The sequence below is a fragment of the Somniosus microcephalus genome, chromosome 15, assembly GCF_052327205.1.
Source record: "Somniosus microcephalus isolate GS21.2 chromosome 15, FLI_Smic_1.0, whole genome shotgun sequence".
NCBI classification, from domain to species: domain Eukaryota; kingdom Metazoa; phylum Chordata; class Chondrichthyes; order Squaliformes; family Somniosidae; genus Somniosus; species Somniosus microcephalus.
This window is the reverse complement of record NC_141001.1, coordinates 104406546-104430785: the sequence shown is the minus strand read 5'-3', so window position 1 is coordinate 104430785 and position 24240 is coordinate 104406546. Positions and strand designations below refer to the sequence as shown.

General features: G+C 41.5%; 1 protein-coding gene across 16 annotated transcripts in view; it reads right to left on the bottom strand.

The window, feature by feature from the left end:
- LOC147107127 (liprin-alpha-1-like) overlaps positions 1 to 24240 on the bottom strand; it is a 166528-nt gene that overhangs the window by 50530 nt on the left and 91758 nt on the right. For 8 of the 16 annotated variants that reach the window (XM_086008214.1, XM_086008202.1, XM_086008206.1 and 5 more), the window contains 8 exons: positions 20946 to 21023; positions 20531 to 20614; positions 19189 to 19320; positions 18582 to 18644; positions 17909 to 18000; positions 14173 to 14323; positions 1825 to 2048; positions 1198 to 1435 (listed from right to left, as the gene is read on the bottom strand). In XM_086008214.1, the coding sequence (XP_085864340.1) occupies positions 1198 to 1435; positions 1825 to 2048; positions 14173 to 14323; positions 17909 to 18000; positions 18582 to 18644; positions 19189 to 19320; positions 20531 to 20614; positions 20946 to 21023 (1062 nt within the window). The remainder of the gene's footprint in view (positions 1 to 1197; positions 1436 to 1824; positions 2049 to 14172; positions 14324 to 17908; positions 18001 to 18581; positions 18645 to 19188; positions 19321 to 20530; positions 20615 to 20945; positions 21024 to 24240) is intronic. The other 8 variants (XM_086008213.1, XM_086008209.1, XM_086008212.1 and 5 more) reach the window with 3 other exon arrangements.

Here is a 24240-nt window from a genome sequence, read left to right as displayed (position 1 = left end):
GAATCTTTTAGTGAGGTTGGTGGAATAAAATTCCAATTCTGTGAAATTGTAATCAGATTAGATTTTGGGATTCCATTACATCTCATTAGGGGATTCCCTTCATAAATGATTAAAATGGAATTCTGCTTTGTGATTGGAGGACCAGGCCTATGTGATCCCAAGTACACTTCCACATTGCCAGCTTCCCTGGGATCAGTGGGCCATTACGCTGCCCCCTGCCTCGAGGCCTGAGACCGCAGGTTTTCGCATCCTCGTTGCCAGCAGGTAGGTTCGTAATTCTTTCACGGGTCAGAAGCGTACTCCGGAGGTACCCCTCCGACCGCAATTTCAGGGCCAATATGTTCGGTTATGAATAAAGTACTCGGGTATAACTGGAGTCATATGCCAATGATTAAAACAGATGTGTCGCTCAATATTTGGTGAAGCTTGAGCACTGCTCACATCTTCACCGCTTTCTACTTCCACAAGCAACACATGCGGAGATTAAGACCTGGGGAAGAAGGCGAGACAAAGTACCAAATGTTCCTGAACAGCTTTATTTCTTCTCACAGTATTAAGAGCTCTAAAGTTGAGATTAGTCACTAGTAAGTTTTTGGGAGTCTCCCTGTTGCCCATCATTCTTCCTTCACAAGATGTTTCTAAAAACTACATAAAAGTTAAATATCCTGCACTTCAAATTCATCAGTAAGGACTTTGCTCAAAGTTTTTATTTTTAGTAATGCCAACTTCAGAGTGACAAGAAAAACATAATGACAAACATGGAAATACGTGTGTGTTCTTGTTCTAGTTCAATATTCTAAAATGCGTGAACCTTGGTTAAAGTTATCTCAAAATCACAGGGTGGTAATATTGGGTTAAAATTAATGTTCACCCCAATCCCAACTGAATCACTTTAAAATCATGATGATGTTTTTAGCAAGGTCTACGTTCAACTTGCCTGTCCCATGAACCTGTAAGACTGTTCATATGGTACATCAAAAAAAATCCACAAAAGTTTTTTTTGTTAATTCCCTTAACCTGAAATAATTAAAGAGAGGACTTTGTAAACTAAAACACCGTTAACGCACATTCATCAATAATAGATCACCTGACTGCATAGGGCAATTGCAATGTTAATATGTGACCACATGCTTTACAAAGGACCACTGCTAAAGATAAAGATACTGCCACTGTACAACACAACGTGTTTAAACTTACCAGCGTCATGACACCTAGCCTGTCAATCTCATGAGCAGGGTTTCGAGGGGTTCGCCTGGGCGTGGAGTGGCCACTACCAGGTGGAGAGGAACTGGCAAGGGATGAACCAGTAAATGAGGCAGGGAGTGTACCCCCTCTATATCGACAAAGATTTAGACCATCAAGGCTACCGCTCCCCACTCGGCTCTCGATTTCTTCTGCCCTCTGCTGCGTTGACTCCTTTTCTTCTTGGATCAGCCTACAAAACAATTAGGTGTGAACTTAGATCCCTTTTTCATTTTCTCTCTTCAATACATTAATCATAGTAGAAAATAACAAACATAAGATTCCAAATTTAAGTATTACTAGTTTTTCCCCAAGCTACCAAGTGAAGTTATCAAATGAATACACACTGTGCACGCATCCACTGAGCTTTTAATTAGAATCATAGAATGATGTAAGGCAACTTAAATATTTAGTCATTTGTTTGGCATGAAATCATTTTCAAGCCAATTTATATACTCAACACAAACATCTTTTATTCAGTCGTTTTTGACATCAAGCTCCTTCTGAAACGCCTTTACTGCTGTAGATATTAACTAAAGTCACCTTTTTCTAAAATATACATTATAAACAAACAAGACAAACCTTATTTCATTATTGATGGCATCCAACTGTTCTTGAAGCATCATAGCCAGAGTTTGGGCATCAGCCTGACCACTTGGTGACAGATCAACAGAGCTGAATATTGTCTCCCTATCATCTTCTGCATCTGATACTTCGGCATCACTCTCAAAGGCCTGGGCCACATTAGCCAAGACACTGGCTTGTTGTGCACGCTCCCATTCTTGCTCATTCAGCGTCTGGACCTGCTCATAAAAGCGTAATGCAATAGGCTCAGAAAAGAAGATACCGAGATACGCAAACATGAAATAGGAACAGGAGTAGGCCATTCAGCCCCTTGAGCCTGTTTTGCCATTCAATTAGATCACGGTTGATCTGTATCTTAACTCCATCTACCTGCCTTGGTTCCGTGACACTTAATTCCCTTGCCTAACAAAAATCTATCAATCTCAGTTTCAAAATTTTCAACCAACCCCCAGCTTCAACAGCTTTTTGGGAGAGAGGGTTCACTTTAAACAAAATGTTGTAAATAAATCACAACTCAAGTAATTGGAAAAAAAGGGCGCATGTCTTTAAAAGTATGATAAAGAGCCATAATGATTATTAATACAAGAAATTACTGGCCAATCACTGTAGAAGCTAAAATTTTATTCTGCACCTCTTTCAAAAGTATCAATTCAGAAAATTTTATTTTGATAGCAATAAAATATGCTTTCTAATTCAAAGTATTGATATAAACAGCTTAATCATCCACTTTTAGAACTATATATAAATATATAGATCACACAAAAATATAGACACACTTTAGTTAAACTTGGAAATGGAAAGAAGGAATATGCAAATTTTACTTATTAGGATTAAATGGAGTGTGTGCAATTTGGACATTAATTGGGGAGGGTTAGAAGTTGCACTGGTCATGTACTTTGGGATGTGCAGTAATATTATAGACTACAGGATTAGAAGGTTGCAATGATATCCAGATTCAAGTGTGAATCAACAGGTTTCATGTGTCTAATGAATACTCTCATGGCTATAAGTCTTGCCGGGGAGGAGGGGGGGGGGGGGGGCGAGAGATGGCAAATTGTTCTTTAAAAAACTCCAAATCCTCAACATCTTTTAAACATTACAGGAACCTAAACTACTATCATTCCAAACACGCAGTGTGACACATTTCATTTCCTTCTGAAGCAAATTTAGACGGGGCTGTTTCCAACAGTCTGGTTCTGACACTTATTTTACAGACAGATGTGAAGTTATCGAGCCCAGCTATATAGTTCGGCTAGGGTCAGTAAAGAACGTCCGAAAAAAGTTGATCATAATTCAAGTCTTTTCCTTCTTCAAAGATATTCAGATAGCCTGGAACCTGGTTCCTGATGTATACCATGCTCTCGCTGCAGCCTAAACCTGTCAATGGCTCGCCCATCGCTGTAATACAACAAATTTACTTAAGTAATATCATGGCCAACATGAGGTAAAATTATTACATCACTGATACTGAAAGAAATCGGGCCTTCGCAACATAATATGTAATACTAGTTACTACCTTACAAAACCTGCCTACGAGGTTTGCTTTTCCTTCCCCAAAACCCTTTATTCTCAGTTATTCATATTATAAAGTATTTTTTGGCGTGGATTTACAATATTTGTTTAATATGGAAGCGTACTTTGTTTATTCACTGTTCACCCAAACCCTTCCATCCTTCTTGAGGTTATATACACTATAAAGATTTTTTTTCTGTCCCTTTCTTCCTACACTGGATTTGCAGTGTTTTCTGAGGCTGATGTCGGCGCAGTGCCGCATCAAGGAGATTTTTATCCCATGGTTAAGCCAACAAAACTGCACCTGTGTTAACAGGTGGTCATTTGCCAAGATCCAGGCCTAAAACTGATTCCAACCATAATGTCGGAGCGAAGCATCAAAATACCTCAAACATCCAACTCGGGACCCAGTGCAAACATCTGTTCCCCTCAATGACAAAAAAAATCTTATACGAAACACCTTTAGCTCAGCAGTTTTATTTAATGGCTTAATAGTAAAAAAAAACCTGTATAAAATGAAATCTTTTATTACAGTTTTCTTCTTCTGCCACTTGATAGTTAAATTTTGCGCCTGGCTGTCATGTGATGTAAATCAATGCAATGCACTCTGAATGTTGTAGCTCCAGAGAGGGGTAAAACTAACTTCCATGATGCACAGAACCACAGAAGTTTACTGCACAAAAAGAGACCATTCAGCTCATTACATCTGTGCTGGCTCTATGCTGGAGCATTCCCAAGACTAATCCCAGTGTCCTGTGCTCTCCCCATAGCCTTGTATCTTTCTGCACTTCAAATACTTCTCTAGCTTTCTCTTAAAAGATCCAACTGTCTCTGCCTCAACGATTCCCTCCAGCAGAGCATTTCATACTGCAACAACCTGTGTAAAGACATTTCAATAAACACCTCCCCCTCAGTTAGAATTTTAAATTGATGACTTCTTGTCACCAATTCCCAACCAGAGGAAATAATCTTTCCCTATTGACTCATTGAAAGCCTTTCATAGCTTTTAAAACCCCCCATTAAATCTCCTTTGAGGCTTTTTTGCTCCAGTAGAAATAGTTCCAGTACCCAGAGTCTCTCCTCAATGCTATAGTTTCCCATTCCTGAATCATTTTGGCGAATTTGCTATTCTCTATGTCTTTAATGTCCTTCCAAAAAGGAGACCGATGCATGGAGGTAGAGGGTATGGCTGAGATGCTAACCGAGTACTTTGCATCTGTCTTTACCAAGCAAGAAGATGCTGCCATAGACATAGTGAAGGAGGAGGTAGAGAAGATACTGGATGGGATAAAAATTGATAAGGAGGAGGTACTAGAAAGGCTGGCTGTACTTAAAGTAGATAAGTCACCAGGACCAGATGGGATGCATCCTAGGATGCCGAGGGAAATGAAGGAAGAAATCGTGGAGGTACTGGCCATAATCTTCCAATCCTCCTTAGAAACAGGGGCGGTGCCAGAGGACTGGAGAATTGCAAATGTTACCCCCTTGTTCAAAAAAGGGTGCAACGATAAACCCAGCAACTACAGGCCAGTCAGTTTAACCTCGGTAGTGTGGAAGCTTTTAGAGACAACAATCAGAGACAAAATTAACACTTGGACAAGAGTGGATTAATTAAGGAAAGCCAGCACGGATTTGTTAAAAGCAAGTCGTGTTCAACCAACTTGATCGAGTTTTTTGATGAGGTAACAGAGGGGGTTGATGAGGGCAATGCGGTTGACAGAAGAACGTAAGAAATAGGAGGAGTAGGCCATTCGGCCTCTCGAGCCTACCCTGCCATTCAATAAGATCATGGCTGATCTGATCTTGGCCTCAACTCCACTTTCCCGCCCGCTCCCCATAACCCTCGACTCCCCTGTAGCTCAAATATATGTCCATCTCCACCTTGAATATATTCAATGACTCCACAGTTCTCTGGGGTAGAGAATTCCAAAGATTCACGACCCTCGGAGAAGAAATTCCTCCTCATCTCTGTTTTAAATGGGCGACCCTTTATCCTGAAACTCTGCCCCCTAGTTCTAGATACCCCCACAAGAGGAAACATCCTCCCTGCATCTACCCAGTCAAGCCCCCTCAGAATCTTATATGTTTCAATAAGATCACCCCTCATTCTTCTAAACTCGAATGAGTGTATGCCCAACCTGCTCAACCTTTCTTCTTAAGACGGTGGCATAGTGGTTAGCACTGTTGCCTCACAGCGCCAGGGACCCGGGTTCAAATCCAGCCTCGGGTGACTGTCTGTGTGGAGTTTGCACATTCTCCCCGTGTTTGCGTGGGTTTCCTCCGGGTGCTCCGGTTTCCTCCCACAGTCCAAAGATGTGCGGGTTAGGTTGATTGGCTATGATAAATTGACCCTTAGTGTTAGGGGGATTAAAATGTGTGGGGTTACGGAGATAGGGTGGGATATGTGTTGGTGAAGGGGTTACGGGGATCGGGTGGGATATGTGTCGGTGCAGGCTCGATGGGCTGAAATGGCCTCTATCTGCACTGTGGGGTTTCTGTGTGATTCTGTGTGTGTGTGAACCCCTTCATCTCAGGAATTAACCTAGTGAACCTTCGCTGAACTGCCTCCAATGCAAGTATATCTCTCCTTAAATAAGGAGACCAAAACTGCACGCAGTACTCCAGGTGTGGTCTCACCAGTGCCCTGTACAGATGTAGCAAGACTTCTCTACTTTTATACTCCATCTCGCTTGCAATAAAGGCCAACATTCCATTTGCCTTCCTAATTACTTGCTGTACCTGCATGCTAACTTTGTGTTTCATGTACAGGGCCCCCAGATCCTTCTGTACCGCAGCATTATGTAGTCTCTCTCCTTTTAAATAATAATCTGCTTTTTTATTTTTCCTACCAAAGTGGATAACCTCACATTTTCCCACTCACTTAACCTATCTACATCCCTTTGCAGACTCTGTGTCCTCCTCACAACTTGCTTTCCCACCTATCAGGAGCAAATTTGGCGACAGTACACACGGTCCCTTCATCCAAGTCATTAATATAGATTGTAAATAGTTGAGGCCCCAGCACTGATCCGTGTGGCACCCCACTAGTTACAGTTTGCTAACCTGAAAATGACCCATTTATCCCGACTCTCTGTTTTCTGTTAGTTAGCCAATCCTCTATCCATGCTAATATATAACCCCGTGAGCTCTTATCTTGTGCAGTAACCTTTTATGTGGCACCTTATCGAATGCCTTCTGGAAATCCAAATACACTACATCTACTGGTTCCCCTTTATCCACCCTGCTCGTTACATCCTCAAAGAACGATTTCCCTTTCATAAAACCATGTTGACTCTGCTTGACTGTATTATGATTTTCTAAATGTCCTGCTATTACTTCCTTAATAATGGATTCTGCATTTTCCCAATGACAGATGTTAGGCTAACTGACTTATAGTTTCCTGCTTTTTTGCCTCCCTCCTTTCTTGAATAGGAGCGTTACATTTCTGGATTTCCAATCCGCTGGGACCTCTCCAGAATCCAGGGAATTTTGGTAGATTACAACCAACTATCTCTGCAGCCACTTCTTTTAAAGACCCTAGGATGTAGGCCATCAGGTTCAGGGGACTTGTCAGCCTTTAGTTTGCCTAGTACTTTTTCTCTAGCGATAGTCATTGTTTTAAGTTTCTCCCTCCCTATAGTCTTTTGATTATCAATTATTATTGGGATGCTTTTAGTGTCCTCTACTGTGAAGACCGATACAAAATATTTCTTCAAAGTCTCTGCCATTTCCCGGTTTCCCATTATTAATTCCCTAGTCTCGTCCACTAAGGGACCAACGTTTACTTTAGCTACTCGCTTCCTTTTTATAACTGTAGAAGCTCTTACTATCTGTTTTTATATTTTTTGCTAGTTTACTTTCATAATCTATCTTCTCCCTCTATTATTTTTTGAGTCATCCTTTGTTGGTTTCTAAAAATTTCCCAGTCCTCTGGCCTACTACTAATCTTCACAACATCGTATGCCCTTTCTTTCAACTTGATACCATCCTTAACTTCCTTAGTTAGCCACAGATGGTTCATCCTTCTTGTAGAGTCCTTCTTTCTCACTGGAATAAACCTTTGCTGAAAGTTATGAAATATCTCCAAAGATGTGCAGGTTAGGTTGATTGGCTATGATAAATTGACCCTTAGTGTTAGGGGGATTAAATACGTGGGGTTACGGGGATAGGGTGGGATATGTGTTGGTGTAGGGGTTACGGGGATCGGGTGGGATATGTGTCGGTGCAGGCTCGATGGGCCGAAATGGTCTCTATCTGCACTGTGGGGTTTCTGTGATTCTGTGATCTCCTTAAATATCTGCCACTGCTTATCTACCATCTTACCCTTTAATCTATTTTCCTAGTCCACTTTAGCCAACTCTGTCTTCATACCTTTGTAATTGCCTTTATTTAAGTTTAGGACACTAGTTTCAGACCCAAGTTTCTCACCCTCAAACTGAATTTGAAATTCTATCATGCTATAATCACTCTTTCCTAGAGGATCCTTTACTATGAGATTCATTAATCCTGTCTCATTACACATTACTAGATCTAAAATACAGGAAACTTTGGTTTATCCGGAGGTTATAGGTCCGGAATACTCAATCTAACGGCAAAAATCAGGAGCCGTTTTCTATATGTTTTTTTTAGTTCTCGTTGCTTTTTTTTCCCCCCAGTCAAGCACTGCAAGGTCTGTAGCTATAGCAACAGCTTCAGCTACAGACGCTTGCAGCTGCAGCCGACTGTTTTGAAGCTGCTGCTAAGCAACAGGGTTTGTTGATTCACATGGAGCTTCTCAGTTCCGTATGTTTAAACATTAACTCTGGTATGTCCGGCACTTTTGATGTTACGGCACCAGCTCGGTCCCGTCAGTGCCGGATATCAGAAAGTTTCCTGTAGCCTGCTCCCTGGTTGGTTCCACAATGTATTGTTCTAAGAAACCATCCCGAATACATTCTATGAATTCATCCTCAAGGCTACCCGTGCCAATTTGATTCTGTCCAATCTATATGAAGATTAAAATCACCCATGATTATCACAGTACCTTTCTTACAAGCCCCTATTATTTCTTGATTTACACTCTGTCCTACAGTGTAGCTACTGTTAGGGGGCCTATAGACTACTCCCACCAATGACTTCTTTCCATTACTATTTCTTATCTCCACCCAAAGTGATTCTACATCTTGACCTTCTGAGCCAGTATCATTTTTCACCACTGCACTGATCTCATCCTTTATTAACAGAGCCACCCCATCTCATTTTCCTTTCTGCCTATCCTTCCGAAATTTCAAATACCCCTGAATATTCAGTTCCCAGCCTTGGTCACCTTGCAACCACGTCTCTGTAATGGCTATCAGAACATATCCATTTATTTCTATAGAAACATAGAAGATAGGAGCAGGAGTAGGCCATATGGCCCCTTGAGCCTACTCTGCCATTTAATGAGATCATGGCTGATCATCCAAATTCAGTACCCTGTCCCTGCTTTCTCCCCATATCCCTTAAGCCTTAAGAAATATATCTAACTCCTTCTTGAATATATTTAATAAGTTGGCCTCAACTGTCTTCTGTGGTAGAGAATTCCACAGGTTCACCACTCTCTGGGTGAAGAAATTTCTCCTCATCTCAGTCCTAAATGGCTTACCCCTTATCCTTAGACTGTGACCCCTGGTTCTGGACTGCCCCGCCATCGGGAACATCCTTCCTGCATCTAGTCCTGTTAGAATTTTATAAGTTTCAATGAGATCCCCTCTCATTCTTCTAAACTCTAGTGAATATAAGCCTAATCTACTCAATCTCTCTTCATACGTCATTCCTGCCATCCCAAGTATCAGTCTGGTGAATCTTCGCTGCACTCCCTCCATGGCAAGAACATCTGTCCTCCGATAAGGCGACCAAAACTGCACACAATACTCAAGGTGTGGTCTCACCAAGGCCCTGTACAACTGCAGCAAGACATCCTTGCTCCTGTACTCGAATCCTCTCGCTATGAAGGCCTTCTTAACCGCCTGCTGCACCTGCATGCTTACCTTCAGCAACTGGTGCACAAGGACACACAGGTCTCGTTGCAATTCCCCTTTTCCCAATCTATTGCCGTTCAGATAATAAATAATTTGTCTTCCTGTTTTTGCCACCAAAGTGGATAACCTCGCATTTATCCACATTATACTGCATCTGCCCAATCACCCAACCTGTCCAAATCGTACTGGAATTTCTCTCCATCCTCCTCACAGCACACACGCCCACCCAGATTTGTGTCGTCTGCAAACTTGGAGATATTACATCTAGTTCCCTCGTCTAGATCATTAATATATATTGTGAATAGCTGGGGTCCTAGCACCGATCCCTGCGGTACCCCACTAGTCACTGCCTGCCACTTGGAAAAAGAGCCGTTTATTCCAACTCTTTGATTCCTGTCTGCCAACCAGTTCTCTATCCAAGTCAATACCTTGCCCCCAATCCCATGTGCCTTAACTTTACACGCTAATCTCTTATGCGGGACCTTAGCGAAAGCCTTCTGAAAGTCCAAATACACCACATCCACTGGTTCTCCCTTATCTATTTGTGCCGTCAACTCATCTATCTTGTTACAAATGCTACGTGCATTCAGATAAAGAGCTTTTAATTTTTTCTTTATACCAGTTTTACCTACTCTGAAACTATTTGCTGGTGCACGCTTATGTTAATACGCTCTGTCTCCTCTGTCACACTCTGGTTATTACTACCCCTATCGCTACCCTGCACTATTGCTTTCTCCTTTTTCTTTGAGTTTCTCAATTCCCCTTCACCTGAACCCTCCGCCCCACTATTTAGTTTAAAGCCATGGTGTACATGGATTTCCAAAAGGTGTTCGACAAAGTGCCATATAATAAGCTTGCCAGCAAAGTTGAAGCCCATCGAATAAAAGGGACAGTGGCAGCTTGGATACGAAATTGGCTAAGTGACAGGAAATACAGTAGTGGTGAATGGTTGTTTTTTGGACTGGAGGAAGGTATACAGTGGTGTTCCCCAGGGGTCGGTTCTAGGACCACTGTTTTTCTTGATATATATTAATGACTTTGATGTGGGTGTACAGGGCACAATTTCAAAATTTGCAGATGAGACAAACTTGGAAGTATAATGAACAGTGAGGAGGATAGTGATAGACTTCAAGAGGACATAGACTGGCTGGTGGAATGGGTGGACACGTGGCAGATGAAATTTGACGCAGAGAAGTGCGAAGTGATACATTTTGGTAGGAAGAATGAAGAGAGGAAATATAAACTAAAGGGTACAATCCTAAAGGTGGTGCATGAACAGAGAGACCTAGGGATATATGTGCACAAATCATTGACGGCGACAGGGCAGGTTGAGAAAGCGGTTAAAAAAAGCTTACAGGATCCTGGGCTTCGTGAATAGAGGTAGAGAGTACAAAAGCGTGGATATTATGAACCACCTGTATAAAACATGGGTTCGACCTCAACTGGAGTATTATGTCCAATTCTGGGCACCGCACTTTAGGAAGGATGTGAAGGCCTTAGAGAGGGTGCAGAAAAGATTTACGAGAATGCTTCCAGGGACAAGGGACTTCAGTTACGTGGATAGACTGGAGAAGCTGGGGTTGTTCTCCTTAGAGCAGAGAAGATTGAGAGGAGATTTGATAGAGGCATTCAAAATCATGAGGGGTCCGGACAGAGTAGATAGAGGGAAACTGTTCCCATTGGGAGAAGGGTCGAGAACCAGAGGACACAGATTTAAGGTGATTGGCAGAAGAACCAAAGGCGACATGAGGAAAAACTGTTTTACTCAGCGAGTGTTTAGGATCTGGAGTGCAATACCTGAAAGACTCCATCATGGCTTTCAAAAAGGAATTGGATAAGTATCTGAAGGAAAAAAATTTGCAGGACTACGGGGAAAGGGCAGGGTAGTGGGACTAGCTGAAATGCTCTTGCCAGGACGAATGGCCTTCTTCCGTGCTGTAACCATTCTATGATTCTATATAGTAGGGTTTCTACAACTGCACATAGGCTGTGGCCTAACCAATGCTTTGTACAAGTTTATTATTGCTTGCATTTCTCTCTCACACAGAAGCTAGAATTTCCAAGGACTCAAAGCCGCTTGAATGATCCAGGCACTAGGTATGGTGCAGGTCAAACCCCAAGCCCCAAAGATGCCTAAAATATAATGGCAACATTTATAATTTTGGGTAAGCTTAATTTTTTTTTTTAAATTAAATTAAATTAATGTATTTTGATAGTATAAAGTTAATTTGTAGAGCTAAGTACAGGAAACTTTGTGCTATCCGGCACCGACGGGACCGAGCTGTTGCCATTCCCTCAAAACTGCCGGACACTCCAGCGTTAATGTTGAAGCATACGGAGCTTTTCATCTCCGTATCTGACAACAAACACTGTTGCTTAGCAACAGCTTCTAAACAGTCGGCCGTACCTTGGAAGCATCTCTGTAGCTTAGCAACAGCTTCAGAGAGACTTTCCAGAGCCTGACTGTTGGAAAAAAAAGCCACAAGAAGAAAAAAAACCTAACAAAACAGCTCCTGATTTTTGCCGGTGGCTCGAGGTTTCCGGACACTTAGCCTCCGGATAACACAAAGTTTCCTGTAGTAGGGTACGTAGAGATACAACATGAATGCTCCAAAGATGAAGAAAATTCAAACAGTTTGGTTAGCTTTAGAATAGTAGCTGTTCATTGATTGGTAGCCTTTTCATAGCTTCTGAATTAAAGCAAATACTAGTAAAAAGATGCAATTAATTTTTACATATGGCTTTTGATGGATACATTTGAAGTCAATGGAACTGTTGAGCTAAATGTCATGGTTTGTTTAACAAACAGTGAGTGGTTTATGATTCACATTTTCAAGAAAAAAAATCATGAGTCAATCAGGATTTTTTGATCTAGAGATTTGGAAGATGCGATGCCTATGGACACATGCCAGACTTCTACTTTAGAGTGACACATTTAGAAGGACTGTTGTTACTTGGCAAGTGGCATGTTGAAAGAATCTGGGATTGAAAACTTTTGCACACAACACAGGGCACACAAACTTACATGCTGCAGAAATCCACCAGAAAAGCAGCAGGAAACAGAAAACAAAGACAAGTGCATTATCATTTGAACACACCTAACGATACTTAAACGGTATACATCAGTTGTGTATTTCAATGAGACACAGAGGGTAACATTATGCTGCAAAGGGAGTTTAATATTCCCCGATTAAATGTATCACAAAGGAAAGATCAAGAAGTAAAATGTTGCATTGAAAATGTAAACGACTATTTAGCAGGATAGGATCAGCAAAACTAACAGCGCGCAAGGTACTCGAGCATTTAACTTGTTGGTACCACCACCAGACTTTACGTGATCCAAGAACATAAACTAATGGAGCGATGAATCACCAAGAACAATGTCAGGTTTTTCATATTATGCAGCATTAGGCTGGATTACAGGGAAGCAGAATCACCACAAAATTGAAAAGACCCACCCACTCACCATTATGAGCGACCATCTGTTTGTTGGAAGTAATGTATCTAACATGTATACATGAATTAGAGAATAGCACAAACTATGTCTACAAACTGAATGAATTTCTAATAAAGTAATCTAAAATGGCATGCACCTAACAACTAAATCCCCATAGCCGGAAATCAGTGAAATCAGTTGAACTGATGGAAACTTAAGCTTTTCTGATCTACTGTCGCTGTTAAACACCCCATAAAAAGTTAAGCCTTGTTGGAATAGGTGTAACTGGGGTTTTAATGGTGTATTAACTGCTGAAAAACTGTTCTGGTCCTGAAGAACGAATTTTATATTTGTGGAATGTCAAATTTCTCCATGATGATAAAAATGACTAATTTTTAAAATGATAAAAAACACAATTTTTTTTTTTTTTTTTTAAAGTTTGATATTTCCGCTTCTACCTTAACCCTGTGTATATGTCCCAATCTTTATTTCACTCTATAGCATATTAAAAAAAAGTGAAATGATAATCAGTGCTCATTTCCTGGTTTGCTGTCTGTGAGAATTCTTCAATGTGACTGCCTGCTTAGACAGCTTGATGACATCACTGTTGCACTGCACTCAAGATGCCCTTTGGACAACGCTACAATCAAATTAAGGTTGAGAAAACTAAAGCTTTTGCCATAGAGATTGCGAGATCTTTGTGGGCAGCTTTCTTCGAGGTCAGCAGCGATCGCCAGTGCTTCGCCGGGCCAATATTTCACCAAGATTGCCGAGTTACTGGGTTGTAAATATTGAGTGCCAATTTTCCCCTTTCCATTCTTCTCCAAGTTGCTACTTTTTCATTTTGCTCCAATCTATTTCTGCATTTTATCTTTGTCACTTCCCTCCTCCTCATTCTTTCTTTTCTCCATCGCACAAAACAAAGGAAGAAAACAAGAGAAGGTGCATTACAGTCACACCAGAATGCAAGTATCACTTCGGTTTAGAGCTCTGATGTACCCAGAGGAGCGCACTCATTAAAATAAAAACTATTTTGTTAACATGGTTGTGTACCTTTTGTTAGGACCTTGCAGTAATGTATAAATCTGCATTACATTACGGGATTGATTTTAACCCAGAGTGCATTGAGTGGGCGGGACGGGGCGAGTGCGGGCCTAAGTTTCAGACTTGGGGCATTTTAACTCCCGAGCTTCATTTATATGCCGACTTGCTCCTTTTTAACTGCCCAGCTTCCACCGGTCAGGTAGGATTAAAACCGACCTCCATTTCTTAAGAGTGCTGGATACATAAATTACATCCTCAAAAAGTTAAAGGCCAGATAAATTGCTTCCAAATACCCGATGAAAGAAATGGCCAAAAATAGAACATTCCACACAAGAATAAAGCAAGAAATTTTACCTTTGAAGGTTCATCTCGCAAAGCTGCTAAGCGGCCCTTCTGGGTTCTACGTAATACTGATGTGCCGCTGTATGGCTCTGGATGGTTGTCTACCTCAGACGTAGATGCTAATGGGTACCTAAAATCGGAGGTACTACCTAAATGTGACCGGCTAGAACAAAACACATTCAACATCTGTGATACATTTATGGATAAATTCAGTGAACTGCATCCAGCAGGGAGTCTCGCACATTGGGGGTGGAACCACAGCATCAAAACTGCGTTGCCAACCCACATTCCCATTGAGCAAGGCTCCCTTGCTGGGAGAACTGAATTTACACTTTTGAGTAAAAAAACACAAGCATTTTGTTAGATGATAATTCATTAATTGCAATCTCCAGTAATATCAAATATATCAACTACACAGATCCTAAATGAATAGTCCTTATGTGGAAAAAAAAAATCACACCGTAAGAACTATGGAGGACTTTGTAACAACTTTTCTATGTACTTAAAAAGGGTAACTGAATGAGTTGGCTTTGATAGTGGAGCAGAGAGGAGAGGGGAAGACACAAAAGAATGTTTTCTGTAAAGCAACAGGAGGATCAGTTTAATATGGTCATCATTAAAGTCACGTTGCAAATACAAAACAGCTACATCAAGCATTAACAGAGGATTGCATGTGGGATACAGGTAGGTTTTCTGAATTTTTTTTGTACTAAACATGCCAGACAGCAGATTAAAGGGCAGATCTTATAAATTTGTGCTCCTGGTATGCAGGATGAAAAACCCTGAAGAGCCTGTTGGCTTCAGCACCCAAATTCCTACCAAGCATTCCTGGGGCAGGGAGCTCAGCTGCAACTGGCTTATATTCCTTTCATTACAAATGTTTTGATCTTAAATAATATTGGTCTATGAAATGCACTGCATTCATTAGTAATTTTCAAATCAGTATTCTTGCATACGAGCATTTCAGCTCAGTGTTCACATGGTTACAGATGTGCCAACACGAGGAAGTTACGGTAATGAACACTGACATGGCCATTCTCCAAGTAGGCATCACTTTGCAGCTTTGAAGACTGTGTACTGTACAAACCTCACAATACAATATGCTGAAGGCAGCAATGCTTACTGCAGATTTAGGATGCATTTACACAACAAGTTTAGCTTCAGTGCAAAATCAAAATCGCTTCACAGTGATGCTAAACTTGTGCAGCGCAAATTGGCATTAACGTCCAAACTAATTCTAGGGCGAAGCGGAGTGAGAAAGAGCCGGCGCAGACTCGAGGGGCTGAATGGCCTCCTTCTGTGCTGTACTATTCTATGATTCGATCCCTGATGTTTCCTTCCTCCCGCGTCATGACAGGCTGGACTTGAGATTTAAGCTTCCGGCTACATCTACACTACAGGTTAGTGCACTTACACTGCAAAGATGCCCCTCAGTTATCTGTTTCATTAGTATTGGTAAACAGCAGGATTGTCAGTTTTCTCCTTAGGAAGCAGGGGATAACTTGTGGGGACAGAGGTTTCATGAGGCTAGATACTGCTCAAATTAGAGAGGACACCTTTTCTCCTCCAAACTATTCTTTAGGAACCTTTCCAACTGGTGCTAAATACAAGAGAGATTGAAAGTGTCTACAATAATTTGGAAGTTACAGAATTTACAGTGGAGAAAAATTTTACTCGCCACTTCTCAGTCCAGCAGCTTCTCCGAGTTGCCAGGAGGTGGTACTGAGGACCAGCTAGGCACTTTCACACATAGGGACAAATCTGATCGCAAGCCTTACCACTTTTACCCACCTCTTTGCGACTGAATACCTGAACAGGTTGGGAAAATAAGGTACCTGGAAATCCTCTTCCCAAACCAGGAAAGGATTTTGTGTTTAGGGGGAAGCACTAAACAGTTTAAGAGACAATCAAAATGTCAAATATTTGGACATGCAAATATCAATGTAAATGAACAAAGCCCGAATTGGTCTTTAAAAAAAAAAGTACAAGTTAGCTTCCCTTTTTTTGGGTTTGCACATTTTAAATGTGACTCTTATCCAGGCACAAAGTGTTTTGTTGATCTTGCATGAAGCAAATTTAGGATCTCATTCAAATGGATTGTTCAGCATTTTATTCTGAGAAGTCACAGGTCAGGTTAAGTAAAAAATTCTAAATTTGCATCTTATTGGAGTTGCCATTACTTCTCATCTGCATGCCAAAAGAAAATGCTCAATGCTTACAAGTATCATCATTTTCAAATCTGATACACGTGAGGAGTAGAAAAAGTAATTTTTTCTTTTACGCTTTTTGAAGGGGCGTTTTTTTTAATTTTTTTTTTAGTGTTCCTGGACAAACAGCAACCTGCTGTCATCATGTTAAAAGTGAATGAAAATGCAAGTCCCCAAGCATATCACAAAAAACAGTGGTGGATGAGGAGTTAGGGGTGGAGGTGACTGGAAGCAAGACCAAAGGGGTAGATTTTAAGGAGGCGGAAAAGTTAGCAAGGCAGAGAGGTTAAGGGGGAGCATTTCCAGTGTGTGGGACGGAGATTGCTGAAGGATCTGTCGCCAATAGTAATTGGGTGGAGGTCGGGAATGCAAAGGGGGCCAGAGTTGGAAGAGCAGAGGGTGTGTGTGCTGGAACACAGGGCTGAAGGAGGTTGAATGGATAGGAAGGAGTGAGGAATGGAAGGACTAGTGCAAGAGGGCAAGGCTTCTGAAATTGATGCATTCAGGAATGGCAAGTCAAAGATAGGAGAACAAAAACATTTAGAACATTATGGCCTAGAAATTGGGTTTTGGCTTAGCCAGGGCTTTAGCGCCGGAAGTTAGTGCCGGCGCTAAGTCCCCCTGCGCGCGCCAAAAATTCAGCAGGGCCGCGCCCAAACGGCTGCCGGCGCTACTGAAGGGTCTTTGCGGCGGTAAATCGGCGCTAACTGCCGTTTCGCGCCGCAATTCCGGCGCTGCGGCACCCGATGCAGTGCGGCAGGCTCGGGAAGTGCAGGCCTCCTCCTTCCGTTAAGGAGGAGCTGCCTGCACCCGGCCACGGCCCGCGCAAATCTGTCTAAAAATGAGCCCGGCACCTCGGACAAGTGCCGGGCTTGCATCTGTTCCGGGGGGTGGGGGGGAGAAGTCCGGGGAGGGAGCTGCGGGCAGGCGGCCGGCGGGAAAGCGGCCGGCCGCCGCGGGGCCTTTAATGCGCCGGCGCAAACTCATGCAAGACTCTGTTGCCAGAGTCTTAGTTGCGGCTGCCACGGGCGAGGCGGCCGCAACTGAATTTCGGCGCTAGGGCCCGTCGGCATGGCAACCGGGACGCTGCGCACACCGATGACGTCATCGGTGCCGGCGCAGCGCTACCGGTGCAACGCCGATTTAGGGCCCCAGGGAATTTTTAAACTGGCCATAACTCTGGCGCTAGTCCCTCTAGCGCCTCAAAAGCGGCGCTAAGGCAACTGAATTTCTAGGCCATTATTTCTTGAACGGCTACTACATAAAATATTTATTTTATATTAGCTAATATTGGGCATACAGCAATAGTCATGGCCTGCATAGTGGAGCATTTTTCTATTTGTGATTTTTTTTTAAATTTCCAGTTGGGCAATTACAAGAAAAAATTCCCAAGAAATGTATTACTTTTACAGTGCTTTGATCAAAAACCATGAGCTGAGATATAAATGAAAAACTTATGGTACAAATTATGGAACCGTCAAATATACAACTGAACAATTTTGTGCAAATTAGTGGATGGAATGTTATTTTTTCTATGATACCTATGATGCAGAGGGTCTCCAAAAGAAGCTGCTTTCACTCTCCACTGATCATTTTCCGCTCGTGAGTTTTCAATTTCAGCCAACAATTGATCCTGAAAAATAAAATGTAATTGTTTGAAAAAAAATTGTCCAGAGCAATCAACTGATCTAAACTTGATCCTACATTAACATTGAGCACCTGAAAGACAATCCCAAAAGTTATTATAATCCAGCTTCAAGGTCTAATTAAAGCCTAAATGGGTCTTCTCAAATAAGATCGCAATTCAGCTTTACAAATCAACCACTGCGGGATAGCAGCAACAAAGATATTCCATGAAATTGTTTGTTTTCTGACCTATTTACAGAAATTTTGGGAAAGATCCACCAGGTAAATAGGATTTTTGTTTTGAAAAGACTGGCCCTCGTTAAATGATTACGACCTGTGTCCAAACCACAGGTATAAAGAACAAGTTACAAGATGAAAGCTCCCCCATAGAGTTAACAGGCTGAATCATGGACAGCATTGAATCATGGACAGCATTGATAAGAGTACATGAAGTTTTAATTAGCAGTACAGCTCATTTACATTTCAAAGTGTGCTTCAAGGCAACGAGTAGGGAGAGAGCTGAAATAAATCAAATGGTGGTGAATATAATAAATCATGAGAAATATTATCTTTACAAATGAAACCTACCTTCTCATGATGTGTTTCTTCAATCAGCTGCTTGGTATTTTCAAGCTCTCGAATAAGGGAATTCTGAAATAATATTTTGCAGGACAATTTACACCAGATAGTTCAACATTACTGCAGGAAATTCAAAACAGGTATTTCAATTCAAAATTAATATAAATATTAATATTTCACAATGCCAAATAGATGACATTACAAGGATAGGAGACAGAGGGATTTTTTCAAGTTATCTGCCCCCTAGCCAAATCAATCATTCTATCTCCTAAATTGCTCATGTCTTTCCACTTGCATACTGTTATTCAGCCAAGAGGTGGGAGAAGACTGAACAATAGACTTCATCACAGCTATTAATGGATGCAGAAAGATGGTCCTTTATGCTAATTCTCTTCTCTTGACCATTAAGAATCTCTCTATCTAATCACATGGTAGAAACCCTGAAACATGTAATCATAGACAGCCAAGCTGCAATGTATATCAAGTCTATTTAGTATCTGAACCATGGCCCTCTGAACTGAAGCCAAGCTTTGCTGAAAATACCAGGTCACCAAGCGATGTATACCGTCTATCTACAAGGATATAATAATTTGGGTTTTTTTTTTAAATGGACTACCTTTTCCTCTAATGCAGCCATCCTTTCCTTCAGATGAAGCTGAAGTCTTTCATTGGACTCTGACAGGAGTTTATCTACTGTGTCTGATAAGCGCTTATTGTGTTCTTCATTCATCTTTTCCCTCTGTCGAGCCTTTTAAATAAATAGATTGATGGATTAAAAAAAAACTACATACCAAAACCCCAAAATAACTACTCAAATGGTCGATAGACACTGCACAGAAGAGAAAAATAACCTAATTTTAAACACAAGTGCATGCTTATTTTCATTTTAAAAGCATGTGCTTGTCCATTTGAATACAAACTTTACACTAGTGTTAAGCACACATGTATTTGCATCATACCCAAAAGTTTTATAACAAATATAGATTTTTGGCACATACAGAAAAGAATCAAGTTTAGTAAAAAGCTAATGAAATATTTATACACCTAGAATGTTTACAGATGTACAGTCCAATGAAAAAGTTTCCAGCATGGCCATTTTTAGGAGGAACCCAGAGTTTGTGAAACTTGTCAAGTTTGATTAAAAGTTGAAATGAATCTGTTATTGAAGAGATATCAAATCTTAGATGTATAAACAAGATAGGTGGATAGCTCCTAGCACAAAGATCGTTGCTGGGAAAGTATTTCAGTCTTTCTTTGGTTTTGGTGTTAGAATAACGAATATTACCATTCTACCAACAATTTGAAAAAATCTCAATTTTTAAAAAATATTAGATAGCAGAGTAATGCTTTTATAAGCTAGACTAAGCAAGTGTCAACAGGGCATTCCTGGCACCCTACAGCCTGCATCCATTTCAAAGCACAGGCATTGTACCATAGACAGATACAGGAGGCTTGTTACCTCCTCTGTCACGCCAGTGACTGGCACACAGGCTTGTAGGGGCGGGGGTGGAACAACATGAATCAGTTTAGGAATTTTATTCCTTAAATTTCAATATGCAGCGCCTTAAGAATGAGGGGCACATTAAATTTGCATTTGAAAAAATAAAAGTGTATAACTCATTTCAAATTTGGAGACGTTTTGGGAGCACGACCAGCACAAGGATTACAACAGTTCAAGAAAGTCATACGGGCAGCACTGAGCTATAGATTCCCATCCGCCACTTCTTTATTGGGGATTAAAATGAATTTGCTGTCTTTGAGGTGGAAAATAGCTGATTTTATATATATATATTTTTAAATATTGAAAGTTTACAGTCCATTTTGTGATTTTATCTATGAAGATGCAACAGAATCCATACACTATAGTACAAGCTGCACAAGATTCAGTATTTGGAGTTTCATCAGATTTATCATTTTAGATTCTATAAATCGTAACATGGAAACCCCAATCAACATACGCGTTGCAATTCTTGATTCTTTTCTTCGAGCTGTGCCTCCAACTGCCGTAACCTTTCTTCAATGTTTCCATGCCTTTCTTCAGCCTAACAAATAAATAAATAATACGGTTAAATATTGCAAAGATTGAGCTTGGAAATAATAAATCTTTACGAAAATTGCAAGTCTTCCAAGAAGCTTAGTTCCACTTAAGTAGTGTTTAAGCTTCAGCCAGTGGTCTCGCAAAAAGCCTGGTGTACGTGGCACTTCATGACATTTATGACAGATGCTCAATGGTGCTTTAAATCGCTGTGTGCACATTTGAAGCTTTAATGCTCAGCAAGCTCAGCCTATGGGATCAAGGCTTCAACTGCCACCGTTTGCAGAAGGCAATAAGTAGCAAGCATAAAACAGTGACTGGAACATTGCATATTCTACCTTCCTAAGCATGGAGCTCAGTTCCATCAGTTTAGCTTCCATAAGAGTAGAATCTTCAGAAGAAAGGGAAGGATCAGACTAAGAAAGGCAAAAAGGTACAGGAAACAGCAGAAAGGTTACTATTGTTAAGACTACTATACGAGATGGGAAAATGGATGCAGATGAATCCTGATTAAAAAAAGGTACAACTAGTTTATCGAGAAATGCTTTGCTGGTATGAAATGGAAGGATACATGGGCGCAAGACATACATATGAAGAGGAAGGATACATGGATATAATTTTATAGATAGATGTGAAAAAGAAAGATACATAAGCATTAACAAGCTGGCTCAGAATTATGCATACATTAAAACCATTTTTTGAATATGAATGGGAAAATGTTTTTTAAATAAGAGTCTGTTTAGTGTAGCAAACTTAATATATACAGATCAAGACAATTTCACATTTAAAAAAAACAGATTTTGTTGTACAATATATGATCGTTACAGAAGAAAAACAAAAGAAAAATCATCGTGGTTAACCATCACTTACATCAAAAGATATTCAAAACTAATTATTAAATATAATACTGCAATGACAGTAAATCATCACATTACGCACATGTATAACATTTCTGAACTTCAATATAGTTGGCACTCTTGCTCACTATACCAGATCTTCCACACACCTCCAGGTCAGGTCAGCCTTCAAGCGCCAAATGGGCACAGGGATTATTCCCTGCCCCCAAACACTGAGGTCTGACAATCATGAAAAATTGGTCTTTGGGCCTCATGTAAATACTCGCAGCGAGCTGCAGGCACCTGCTGTGCCTCCACAGGCAGCTTGCTTAACTGAAGAAGTGAATCTCAGGCCTCAGGTAAGTCCCAGGGGGGAAGGACAACGGGAGGGAGGCAGATCGCGGCCGGCAATGACCATTAGGTGTGCTGTGGAGCCAGGAAGAGCACTCCTGCTCCTCCTGCCACCAAATCAGTTTACATTTTAATATATAAACTTAGGCCGCATCAACGTCTAGAAAACCTGATCGCAGCAGGCCCAACGCCGGTTCTGCTCTGGGCAGTCCAATTTCCCTGAAGGGTCCTTTGCATATGCCAATGAAGGGCCTAATGCCTGTTTTAGGTGGCCACTCCAGATTCCTGAAAATGGCCTGACCCAATTTAAAGGACTAGGGGGACACAGATTTAAGGTTTTGGGCAAGAGATACAGGGGGGATGTGAGGAAAACATTTTTTACGCAGCGAGTGGTGATGACCTGGAACTCGCTGCTGACAGAAGTGGTGGAAGCGGAGACGATCAATGTTTTCAAGGGGAGACTGGATAGGCACTTGAGGGAAATAAACTTGCAGGGCCACGGGGATAGAGCGGGGGAATGGGACTGACTGGATTGCTCTACAGAGAGCCGGCACGGACTCGATGGGCCGAATGGCCTCCTTCTATGCCGTTATGACGCTATGGCTCTAATTTCAGGCAGGACATTGGTGCCCAAAATTGGGCCTCATTGCACTCATTTTAAGCCCGTAACACAAGTACAACAGGGACCAATTTCTACTTCCATGTGCTCCTGCGTCCTTTGTTTCCATTCTGGACAAGAAACCAAGGGCTAAAACTCTGACCGTCTCCCAGCTTGCTATGTCCAAGATTTGGCCAACTGAGCTGCCAATCAAACCGGTTACTGACCTGCGCAGTGAGCCTTCCTGCAACTACCCTCCCTTTCCTCAAATGAATTAGCCTATCCGAACATGAGCGTGCATGTTTACAGGAATGTCTAAACCACTTGCATCGTCTTAAGTTAGAGTTCAAAAATCGTCATTCTGGATATACACTTGACCGGATTTCTAATCTGCATTCCCCATAAATTGATTTTCTGTGAATTTAATTTAATATCATAATTTCTTTATAACGGGCAACAAAATCCTTCCGTGGTCCAATAGCCAGAAATTCTGAAATGTGTCACAAAGTATAGTTGTTCATTAGTTGTTTTATAATGTCTAGCTTCCACAGGACAGAAGCAGCTGACTGCACTTGAAAGTTTTAAGCTTACTTACACACAGTAGCTCAGTCCCACATGCAACAATATAGAGATCGGTCTTCCTTTCCAAACATGGAACATGATTGATTTATCTTATTAAATCAACAATCTGCAACACTATTTTTGGCAGAAATGCAGAATGAAGCTCAAGTTTTGCTATCCTGATGCTGTAGCAGGCAAGTATCATCCATGACTGAGACGTGCCATTAATTGACCCTTAAAATGTAGGCCAAGGGCACAAGTACAATCAGTTCCAGGTCAGTGATTTTAGGAGAGAGACCATTTATAGGTTTGGGATGGATGGTTGTGGAAGATAATGGGAATATTTACAACAGTGTTCAGCCATGCCACTCCCTAAATCCATCTGTCTTGCTACATCGTTCCCTACCTTCAAAAGACACTTCCCCTAAATTAACTCCTGCTCAGATGTAACATCAAACTGAAGTACTTTGGGACATTTTTCTTTCTTTAATGTGTTACATAAATGAATGTTATTTATTTATTTATTTTTATTCGTTCCTGGGATGTGGGCGTCACTGGCAAGGCCAGCATTTATTGCCCATCCCCAATTGCCCTCGAGAAGGTGGTGGTGAACTGCCTTCTTGAACTGCTGCAGTCCCTGTGATGAAGGCACTCCCACAGTGCTTTTAGGGAGGGAATTCCAAGATTTTGACCCAGTGACGATGAACGGCGATACATTTCCAAGTCAGGATGGTGTGTGACTTGGAGGTGATGGTGTTACCATGCACCTGCTGCCCTTGTCCTTCTAGGTGGTAGAGGTCGCGGATTTGGGAGGTGAATTGCTGCAGTGCATCTTGTAGGTGGTACACACTGCAGCCACGGTGCGCCGTTGGTGGAGGGAGTGAATGTTTAAGGTGATGGATGGGGTGCCAATCAAGCGGGCTGCTTATTGCTGTTATTGACGTAGGGATTGTTTTTCCTTCCTTCATTTTGGGTAAGAGAGGTGGTGATGCTTGTGGTGGCTGGTTCTCAGAACACCTTGCAAAGAAACAAAGATGTTTCTGCACTAATTTACAGCCAATTGGTGTATGAAGAACAGCATATGAGCTCCATGGTCCAACACGATAGTTCAACAGGCTCTGTAGACAGAGTACTTTACAAAGCTCACAATAGCGGGAATATCCTTTGGTATCTGAGCATCAAGCAGCTAACATCTTTTACTTACCACATTAGAGCCTAGGTTCCCACCAGCAGTGATTTGAATATTATCGAGTCACGCACCCCAAAACAGGCCAGATTGGTGGTGAC